At 38.3% G+C, this 11601-nt stretch overlaps 1 protein-coding gene across 2 annotated transcripts in view; it reads right to left on the bottom strand.

Moving 5' to 3' along the window:
- Nucleotides 1-947: 947 nt before the first annotated feature.
- The window catches only part of PAK2 (p21 (RAC1) activated kinase 2), a 129226-nt gene continuing 118572 nt past the window's right edge, over nt 948-11601 (bottom strand). The window contains exons 15-16 of one of the 2 annotated variants that reach the window (XM_053565057.1): nt 5340-5477; nt 948-4874 (exon numbers count right to left, since the gene is read on the bottom strand). In XM_053565057.1, the coding sequence (XP_053421032.1) occupies nt 4788-4874; nt 5340-5477 (225 nt within the window). In that variant the 3' untranslated portion in view covers nt 948-4787. The remainder of the gene's footprint in view (nt 4875-5339; nt 5478-11601) is intronic. The other variant, XM_053565058.1, reaches the window with a different exon arrangement.

Genomic DNA, 11601 nt, shown 5'->3' with positions numbered 1-11601 from the left:
ATATTCCAAATTAAATTTGTGTAATGAAGCAATGCCTTAAGGTATTGTACTCTTGACAGTTTCTTGGCGCATTTAACACAGAAATTCTGATTAGATTTTTATTACTTCAGCCAGGTAAGCATTTGAATTTCTAGCCAAGTTACTGGAGGTGCTGAAACATATCAGAAGTGTTTCCCTGGGTCTGATACAGGAACATTTAGAAGAAATTTATTCTGAACCTGATTTAGAAGAAGGAAAGCTCCAATTTCTATAAATCTTCTGAATTTGGAGCTTTATCATACATTCAAAATGCTGCCATGGCACCATTAAAAGGTTTAGAACAATTTTTTTTGTAGAGACAGAGTCTCTCTGTACCGCCTTTGGTAGAGTGCCAGGACGTCACACGGCTCACAGCAACCTCCAACTCTTGGGCTTACGCGATTCTCCTGCCTCAGCCTCCCGAGCAGCTGGGACTACAGGCGCCTGCCACGACGCCCGGCTATTTTTTTGTTGTTGTTGTTGCAGTTTGGCCGGGGCTGGGTTTGAACCGGCCACCCTCGGCATATGGGGCCGGCTCCCTACTCACTGAGCCACAGGCGCCGCCCGGTTTAGAACGATTTTTTTTTTTTTTTTGTAGAGACAGAATCTTACTGTACCGCCCTCGGTAGAGTGCCGTGGCGTCACACGGCTCACAGCAACCTCCAACTCTGGGGCTTAAGCGATTCTCTTGCCTCAGCCTCTCGAGCAGCTGGGACCACAGGCACCAGCCACAACACCCGGCTATTTTTTTGTTGCAGTTTGGCCGGGACTGGGCTTGAACCCACCACCCTCGGCATATGGGACCGGCGCCCTACTCACTGAGCCATAGGCGCTGCCCTAGAACAATTTTTGAAATGTTTATAAAAATATTTATTCTTAAAAACACTAGAATACTCTTTGAAAGTCTATTAGACATTTAAATATGTGTTCTTTTATGCTATTCTGCTCAAAAGAAAGAATCTAAGTTTAGGAAAGGGAAAAAACATTTAAAAAAAAAAGTTTATTTCTAGCCCTGAAAGAACAAAATTATTGAACAAAGTCATCAAATACAGCAGTTAATGTCAATGTAACAATTAAATAATTGAATGGGATTAAATTAAAAATAAAAGGCATTATAAAATTTGAAGACACAATAGAAAAACACTTTCACTTAATTCCATCTCTATCAAAACAGGAAAAAAAAAGTCAACACATTCCAACCAAAGATGTTGAATTCCAAATGTAATTGTCTTAATATGATAATTTGACAGAATTATTATACATTTCATTCTGCCTCTTATCTTGGCAACATTCTGCAATGAAGGAGAAAGACTTCAGTTTTTTCAAGGCCAGGCCAGTGCTTGATTCTTCTTTGTAACTCCATCATTTACCACAGCATCTTTGCCAGAGTGTTAATAAATGCATTGAGTGAGAAAAAAATGTGTGTGTATACATATACATACATATTTTTTACACACACACAAGCACACACCAGGGAAAAACTGATGTTAACTGTTTAAATATCTACTGTTGGAGCAGTGGAGACAAGACAATCTTTTTATATTACTATGAAATTCTACTATAAAAAAAAAAACCAAACAGTATTAATCTGGATTTTAGCTATAATCTAATGATAATTTGACATTTCACTATCGATCTCAATATAGCTTAATAATTTTAGATTTTAAAACTAATGTGAATTCTTTGAGCACCTATTTTTTCTAATTATAGCTACTACCTGATCAGATCTAAAATTCTTCTGGCTAGAGTACAGTATATACAAATAAACACATATTTAAGTGAGCCCTACAAAGAAACACTCATAGGTAGTTTAAAATTGCTTGTTAAAGGCACAGGCTCATTTAGGATTGGTGGTTACTAGATGAATTTTAAGCAGCTTAATATTTATATTTTGAAGCGAAGAGAATTCATTCTATATGCCAGGCACTCAACACATGAAGATGGAGTTGTGTTAGCCTTGGTGTCTCACGTTACACAATCACTTTACTTGTTTATTCTTATAGGTAGGATAAAATGCTCAACGTTTTCAGGGTTTCCCAATATTAAATGTCCCTAAAAGCAGCAAAAGGAAAAAGAAAACTTTAAGACCACCAGAGAATCTAAAATATAATAAATAAGTACTATAATAATATTGTTCTAGTAATAAGAGGACTACTAAGATAACTTTCAAGATTTAAATGGGAATTTTCATTCTAAAATGATAAAAAGGTGATATACAAAAGGCAGTTGTTTTTAAAAAACATGAATCTTGATTCAGATATAACTGTTCTTTCAACAAGATCTGGACACTTTAATTAACAATTAACTAATAAATCACAAATCTGTATTGCTTTTAAGATTTTTTTTTTAAATGGCACATTTCAGAATTAACCAAAGCGTATTTCTATCACAGGTTAGTTTATCCAAGAAAGTAAAGAATAAACCACAGTGTAGCTCCCTTAACCTAGGAGTCAGGTTTTAATGACAAAGTCCGTTGCCAGCAATGGACATGCAGATGACCATCAAAAAAGCTGAAAATACAAATCCCAAACTGCTTCTTATCAACTGAAAAGCCCTTTGTTGAGTCCCAAGCATAAAATGGGGCATTGGTACATATTCAATGAATATGGCCTTTATAATTTAGGATGGAAATGCCTTCTCAAGTGGTCATAATGATCATAGTCTTATCATATAGTTGGTTTTCTATTTCATTGGTAGCATCTTCTTTATCACAATCCATCCAGATAACTGTTCAGAAACAATGTTCAAATCCGGAACTCAAGATGTGCTTTCCACCACAAATAAACCGGTGCATTCCTATAATTTAGTAGTAGCTGGAAAAGGCCAGTATAGTCCAGAGAAAAAGGAAATTAAGAATTATATTGAAAGGAGATCATTAAGTGCTCTAGATGTAAGTTGCCTTAATTATTTTACTCATTTTTCTGAAAATCTTGCTGTCGTATCAATTAAAAAACACCCATTTCTCTCCTTATACTTGTATCTTAACATAGATATAATGGGAGTAATAGGAAATAAAACCGTACTAGATTCCTTAACATACTCCAAAATGGCAACATTATTTTTATTCATGATTTGTACTGTTGCAAGATAGCAAGCAGGTATGAAATTAATTGGGAGGGGATGGTGTGAATGAAATGCCAGAACCAAACCCCAGGCATTTCTTTTATGTGCTTCCAGGCCTGTCAGAGGGAACAATACCTACTCAAGAAATAAAACAACTGAAAATAAGGAGAGAAACAGAGGAGAGGGAAGAAGAGAAGTGGAGGGGACAAGAAAGGGCACTAGAATAATTCATGCTACAGGTCACAGACCTGTTTTTAATCTTTAAAATAAAAAAAGTATTTCTATCAACAAATACATTTCATCTTTTTTCCTTTCTCCGGTTTTTTACAAGAATATTCTCAAATTTGAGAAAAAAAAAAATAACCAAAAAACTAAAGTTACTCAACAATTCAAGAAGTACTTTATCATTTAAGTTCTCACAGATAGTAAAAGATTGGTAATGAGCTGGGAGCAATGTAACTTATGACATATCTCTATAGTTTACTGGTCATAAGCTGCTTCTCTGGAATACTGTTTCTCTTACATGAATATAATCTCATCTAGTTATTTCAGAGCTCACCAAGGTTCAAGTCTCTCATTTTGTCTCCACTAGTCCCAAATATTTTTCTCCTTTAAATGGAAAAAAAAGTTAACTTATAAATTCTGAAAATTCAACGGTTATTGTATTAGTTGGCACAGGGGGTAGGAATGATATGTATGAAGTGAAAGAGGGTTAATTAAAAACAAACCTAAACCTAAAATTGCAACATATACAAAAATTTATTTCCAAAATGAAAGGGGAGAAAGGAAGGAAGGGGAAGGTCCCAGCACTAACCAAAGTCATAAAGCCCAAGATGGAACAGGAACAAATCATTTTGGTTCCTGAAGCCAAATCTGAAGAGGAAATAGGTGGAAAGGAAGACAAAATTGTAAGAATGTATATTTAATGGAATTCTTTTTTCTATTTCAATGATTTAGTTATAAATATAGATTAGTAGTCTTCTCTCTATACATGGAAGAAATGCCAAACTCACTACCATGACATATCTAAAATTGACTTTTTCACATTGTTAAAAAAGCTAGAAATCACATGCTTTTTCTTCCCTTCCTGTAGGCCAAGTTCTGAACTGAAACATTACGTGTAACGGTAGCTGCTCCTAACGTCTATATAAAGTTAAACCATAATGAGCTCTGTTGCCAATACAAAGAGCTACATAATTTCTATCACACTTGTCTTGAATTTAGGCATGAGGAAAAATTTCTCAAAGCAACTCAATAGGAGCAAGTCAGGGAAAAGGAAAGCTAGTGAAGGAGAGAAAAAGAGGACTAACAGATGAAACAAATTCTCTGAAAAACTCGAATCTGCCATTCAAGTATTGAAAGTATCCCAAAATGGGACAATGAATGGTATCCTATTATAACAAAGTCAGCAAAATAAAATGCAAATCTCAAGCATGATAAATGGCCCTGATAGTTTGTCTGCTGAAATACGTAAGGCTAGTGATTCAGTCCACAATTCCTTTTGGACCTTAAAGGGGTTTTTCTGTTTTAAAGTCAGAATTTTCTTTTGCAATTTTCTCTTTGTTGTCCTCAGAGAATAGTAGCTTGCTTTTCCCTCCATGTTATGCAGACCATTTCTTTAAACCCCCAAAAGAGTAATAATTTTCATATGTTAAAAGACTTCTTTTAGAAAATGGAAAAAGAACAGGAGGCCACAGCCAACGATGTTAACGGTTACTCTTCATTGCTTCTTTAGCTGCCATGATCAGTGGTGTTAAGCTAGATAATGGTTTGGCCAGTTTCAGGAAGGGATGCTGCCAGAAAGAAGAGAAAAAATAAATGTATGAATGTCATCAGTCAATTCAGAAACAAAATAATTTCTTACAATTAAGCTCCAAAGATTACTTATGGATCATTATTTAATAAACCAAACAAATCTTTCAGTACTGGATAAAATCAACATAATCAATACATTACTTTTATAGTTGAAAGCAGAGTTATTTTAGCCTTGTAATACTATATGATCTTCAGTTAAATGACTCGATATATACTTGCCAGCAATGAGCATGTATGAAAACTGATAATATACAAAAACTTAATATAAAATTATGGTATTATCAGAATTCTATTCCAAGCAGATAAAATCCTAAAATACAGCAGCTACCATTCTGGTGGTAATTAATTACTAGTGAAATATAATTATTAACCCTATGAAAACTTTCTGTTGTTAATTCTTAAGAAGTCAACTTTTTCTTAAAATGGAATCCTCCCAAATTTACCTGTAACAATTCTTTGGCTGAACCCCTTTTTTCCACATCCATTTCCAAACATCGATTTAAGAAATCTCGAAATATTGGAGAAAGTTTTTCTGGATTCTGAAGTTCTGGCGTTCCATTAGTTGCTATCAGGTATAAGGCCTAAAAAATAGAAGAACATCTTTGACATACTCAAGGTTGAACAACAAAGTAGAGAGCATTTTATAAAGTTCATGACCTTCTTTAAAGATAATCACCACAGGCTCGCCACCTGTAGCTCAGCGGCCAGGGCACCAGCCATATACACCAGAGCTGGCGGGTTCGAATCCAGCCCGGGCCTGCCAAACAACAATGACAACTACAACCAAAAAATCGCCAGGCAGGGCAGCGCCTGTAGCTCAGTCGGTAAGGCGCCGGCCCCATATACCGAGGGTGGCGGGTTCAAACCCGGCCTGGGCCAAACTGCAACCAAAAAATAGCCGGGTGTTGTGGCGGGCGCCTGTAGTCCCAGCTACTCGGGAGGCTGAGGCAAGAGAATCGCTTAAGCCCAGGAGTTGGAGGTTGCTGTGAGCTGTGTGAGGCCATGGCACTCTACCGAGGGCCATAAAGTGAGACTCTGTCTCTACAAAAAAAAAAAAAAAAATAGCCAGGCACTGAGGTGGGCATCTGAGTCCCACCTACTTGGGAAGCTGAGGCAAGAGAATCTCTTAAGCCCAAGAGTTTGGTGTTGCTGTGAGCTATGACGCCACGGCACTCTACCCAGGGTGATAGCTTGAGACTCTTGACTCAAAAGACAATCACCATAAATACTTACGTAAGGTTATCATTATCTCTACCTATTTAGATTTAATATTTCTTTTATTTTTAGATGTTACATTTCCTTAAGTTCTTTTCCAAAATCAGCTTTACTTTTTTGAGGGATGGATTATAAATGTGATACATAATGCCTTAAAAAAAATACAAAAACTATAATACTTAAAGGTATGAAGAAAAATGACCACAGCCACCATCAATCATTTGGTTTCCTGTTGAAGTTTCTTTAAGTCATACATATTACTCAAAACAATGGGGATTTGTTGAAATGTTTTTTAGAATTAGCTATGTCCCAGCCTCCTCATTACTAGTAACTAATTAAATGTAAAAATTATTTTAATAGGGTGGCGCCTGTGGCTCAGTGAGTAGGGCGCCAGCCCCATATGCTGAGGGTGGCGGGTTCAAACCCAGCCCCGGCCAAACTGCAACAAAAAAATAGCCAGGGGTGGCACCTTTGGCTCAGTCAGTAAGGCGCCGGCCCCATATACAGAGGGTGGCGGGTTCAAAGCCGGCCCCAGCTGAACTGCAACCAAAAAATAGCTGGGCGTTGTGGCGGGTGCCTGTAGTCCCAGCTACTTGAGAGGCTGAGGCAAGAGAATCGCTTAAGCCCAGGAGTTGGAGGTTGCTGTGAGCTGTGTGATGCCATGGCACTCTACCGAGGTCCATAAAAGTGAGACTCTGACTCTACAAAAAAAAAAAAAAAAAAAAAAAAAATAGCCAGGCGTTGTGGTGGGCACCTGTAGTCCCAGCTGCTCGGGAGGCTGAGGCAAGAGAATCGAGTAAGCCCAAGAGTTAGAGGTTGCTATGAGAGGTGTGACGCCACGGCACTCTACCCAAGGGCGGTACAGTGAGACTCTGTCTCTACAAAAAAAAAAAAAAAAAAATTATTTTAATGGCTAAATAGCGCCTCATTAAAAAGGACATTTCATTAATTTAATCAACTCCCTTTAAAAAATCCTTATATACTCCTGATTATTGCCTTCAAATTTCTAGAAATGGAACTATTTTTTAATTGACTTTTAAGAAATTTTAGGTTTGGGCGGCGCCTGTGGCTCAGTGAGTAGGGAACCGGCCCCATATGCCGAGGGTGGCGGGTTCAAACCCAGCCCCAGCCAAACTGCAACAAAAAATAAAATAGCTGGGCGTTGTGGCGGGCGCCTGTAGTCCCAGCTGCTCGGGAGGCTGAGGCAAGAGAATCGTGTAAGCCCAAGAGTTAGAGGTTGCTGTGAGCCGTGTGACGCCACGACACTCTACTCGAGGGCGGTACAGTGAGACTCTGTCTCTACAAAAAAAAAAAAAAAAGAAATTTTAGGTTTATGGACAATTGAGGAGACAGTCCTCAGTTCCAACATGAACAGCCTGACAAAGATTCCCTTATTATCTCACATTATAGTATGTTACATTTGTTAACAAATGAACCAATATCGATACATTTCTATTAAACTAAAGCCCATAGTTTACATGATAATTCATTCTTTGGAATACATTATATTCTTCTGGTTGTTTTTCTCTTTTCAAGAGGACGGTCCATTGCCCAAGATGGAGTATAGTGGTATGATAATAGCTCACTGCAGTTATGCTCAAGTGACTCAGCCTCCTGAGTAGCTGAACTACAGGATCATGTTACGGTGCCCAGCTGTTCTGGGTTTTGACAAACGAATATTATTATATATCCATTATTTAGTATCATACAAAATAGTTATCAATTCAGCCTCTTCAACCTCCATCCCCTACCACCAGCTGGAATCATATAACACATAGCAGTATGCATTTAAAGTGCTTCCAAGTTTTGTGGTATGATGGCTCATTTCGTTTATGCATGTACCACAGTCTGTACATCCACTTTTTGAAAGATACCTCAGTTACGTCTACTTTTTGGCAATTATGAATAAAAGATGCTATAAACATTTGTGTATAGTTTTTTGTGGACACAAATTTTCAACTCATATAGGTAAATACCTAAGCATCATGACTGCTAGATCAAATGGTAAGATTTAGTTTTATAAGAAACTGCTAAATTGACTTCCAGAGTGTGCATTCCTATCAAGCATGAATAAGAGTTTCTGTTTTGCCATATCCTAACCTGGCATTTGGTACTGTCAGTTTTTTTGTACTTTAGCCATTCTAATAGGTATGTAGTGGTAACTCATTGCTGTTTTAATTTAGCAATTCCCTAATTACATGATGTTGAGCTCTTTTCATACATTTATCTGCCAAGTATGCATCTTCTTTGGTAGGTTGTCTGCTCAGATCTTTAGCCCATTTTTATTTTTGTTTTTAGCTGGGAAAGATTTCATGAATTTATTTGTTTGGGATTGAGGGTACAAAGAATTAGGTTACACTGATTGCATTCATTAAAGTCCCTCTTATAATTGTGTCCCGCCGCCAAGAGGTGTGCCTTACATTGTGACCCCACCCCCACCCTCATACCTCCTTTCCCTCTCCCCACTTGCTCATTCCCTTACCCCCTCCATCTTGTATTAGTTCATCAGCTGCCTTCATATTACAGTAAAGTACACTGGATTCTTGCTTCTGCATTCTTGTGATGCTTTACTAAAAAGAATACATTCCATCTCCATCCATTTTAATACAAAAGATGTAAAGTCTCCATCTTTTTTAATGGCCAAATAGTATTCCCTGGTATACATATACCACAGCTTATTAATCCATTCCTGGGTTGGTGGGCATTTAGGTTGTTTCCATATTTTGGCAATTGTAAATTGAGCTCCAATAAACAGTCTGGTGCAAATGTCCTTATGATAAAGGATTTTTTTTTTTCCTTCTGGGTAGATGCCTAGTAATGGGATTGCAGGATCAAATGGGAGGTCTAGTTTGAGTTCTTTGAGGATTCTCCATACTTCCTTCCAAAACCTCATAATTTTGTCCATTTTTAAGTTGGGTTGGCTTGGCGCAAGCCACAAGCACCAAGAGTGGTGGGTTTGAACTTGGCCTGGGCCAGCTAAGCAACAATGACAACTGCAACTAAAAAATAGCCAGGCGTTGTGACAGGTGCCTGGAGTTCTAGCTATTTGGGAGGCCAAGGCAAGAGAATCGCTTAAGCCCAAGAGCTTGAGGTAACTGTGAGCTGTGACACCATGGCACTGGGTGACATAATGAGATTCTGTCTCAAAATAAATAAATAAATAAATACATAAAAATAAAAAATAAATTGAGTTGTTTGCATTCTTATTGCTGAGCTTTAAAAATTCTTTGTATGTTTTGCCAGGCACAGTGGCTCACACCTGTAATCCCAGTACTGTAAGAGGCCGAGGTGGTTGGATTGCTTAAGGTCAGGAGTTGCAGACCAGCCTGAGCAAGAGCAAGACCTCATTTCTAAATAAAAAAAAAAAAAAAAAAAAAAAGAAAGCCAGGTGTTGTGGTAGGCGCCTGTAGTCCTAGTTACTCAGAAGGCTGAGGCAAAAGAATTGCTTAAGCCCAAGAGTTTGAGGTTGCTGTGAGCTATGATGCCATGGTACTCAACTCCAGGGCAACTGAGTGAGACTCTGTCTCCAAAATAAAAAAAGAATTATTTGTATATTTTGGATACAAGTACTTTATCAGCCAGGTGTTCTGCAAATATTTTCTTGTAGCCTATGACTTTTTTTCATTTTTGTAAGTGTCTTTCATGAAGCATACGATTCTGACAAAGTCCAATTTATTCTTTCATGAATTTTGCTTTTAGTGCTACATCTAAAAACATCACCAAACTCCCAGATTTTCTCCTGAATTGTTTAAGGTTTCTGGTGTATTGCCAAAATGACATTTTAAAAAGGATGCCAATTTATATATAAACTAACAGTGTATAAGCACACCCATTTCCTTGTCATCTAAGTTAACTTCTCTTCATATGGTATTTCCCTCAAATACCATTTAAAAAATCCCTTCTGTCTCAGCGCCTGTAGCTCAAGTGGCTAGGGTGCCAGCCACATACACGGGAGCTGGCAGGTTCAAATCCAGCCCGGGCCACCACACAGTGACAACTACAACCAAAAAATAGCTGGGCATTGTGGCAGGCACCTGTAATCCCAGCTACTTGAGAGGCTGAGGCAAGAGAATCACTTGAGTTTAGAGGTTGCTATGAGCTGTGATGCCACAGCACTCTACCCAGGGCAACAGCTTGAGACTCTGTCTCCAAATAAATAAATAAAAATAAAAAATCCCATTCCAAGAAATCCTCTCTGAGATGGCAGTTAATTTCAAGGTAAGATGATAAGACCATTTGTTCTGAGCCTCTACCTTTCCATCAGAAAAGATTAAGAGGGAAGCCCATAAAATTAAGCACTCTTATTAAGTACATTACCACTACCAACTCCTAACACTCACAACCTTCTTACTACTGTGAGATAAATCTTTATGTTCATTTATGTAAATGACTATAAGCAGTCCAGAATTCCTGGGCATTCCCCCAGTCTCTCTATTCTAATGTTTACATGCCTGTCAGTTGCCTTACTTTCACCCACACTGCTCTCTAGTGGTGGCTTTTTTTCACACTCACAATTCTGGGCCTGCAAATGGAGTAAGTGTTCTTTGGGCTTTCATCGCTCTTTGAGATCTCACTCTCTCTCCCTCTAGAACTCCTGGGTTTTCAAGGGTATAAACTATCTTTACTTACTTTAAATAACCACCAAACCCCAGGCCACTCCCCCTCGCTCCTTCAAGAGAATATATACCAAAGAACCTCTTTAAGGGACTGACCACCTAAGGGACTATAACAAACTGGTCAATATACAGCCGTGATCCCCATAAGAACTAGGCCTACTGACATGTACATGTGGTGCATGTCTGGTCTATGAAAATCAGGTCATCTTAAGGAGGTGGTCAACTCTTAAGATTCTACTGTAGTCCCCTCCATACCATTATCTCTAACATTACTCTTATAATTCATAGTGATTTCAATAGCTACCTAGATACTGGTTACAGTTTCTTGACCTCCTCTTCTCTGATATTCATCCTTTCACTTAATCTTAAACACACACACACACACACACACCCCCATGGTCATACCCTATACCTTATCAGAACCAATAACTGCAATCCTTAAATCTCAGTGGCATTCTACATCCTAGTACTCTAACTTCAGCAAACTGTGACCCCGCTGGGACCTAAATCCCATCCATCTTTCCAATGTGCACCATTCCTTTCACATAACCACTTCCTTGACCCTCTCTCACCTCACAGCATTCACGTGGCTAATGTGGTTAAAACTGCAGCCATTCTTTGCTGGTACCTATAATAGCCACTAGGTAGGGTGAAAGAAAAACACATACCTATATTAACAGGCATCACTTAAGATTCACATCCACTAATCTCAGATGGACCCTTGGTGCCTCCGGCAATCATACTAGACTTGCCTATCCCATTCACCCTACCATTCTCCTTTTTCTACTCCAGGATACTACATTACATTTGGTTGCCACATCTCCTTAGACTCCTTTTGACTGTGAGAATTTCTCAGACTTACTGAGTATTTGAT

Source organism: Nycticebus coucang, chromosome 16 (assembly GCF_027406575.1).
Source record: "Nycticebus coucang isolate mNycCou1 chromosome 16, mNycCou1.pri, whole genome shotgun sequence".
Lineage (NCBI taxonomy): Eukaryota > Metazoa > Chordata > Mammalia > Primates > Lorisidae > Nycticebus > Nycticebus coucang.
The sequence above is the reverse complement of the archived record's forward strand: the minus strand, read 5'-3'. Positions and strand labels throughout refer to the sequence as shown.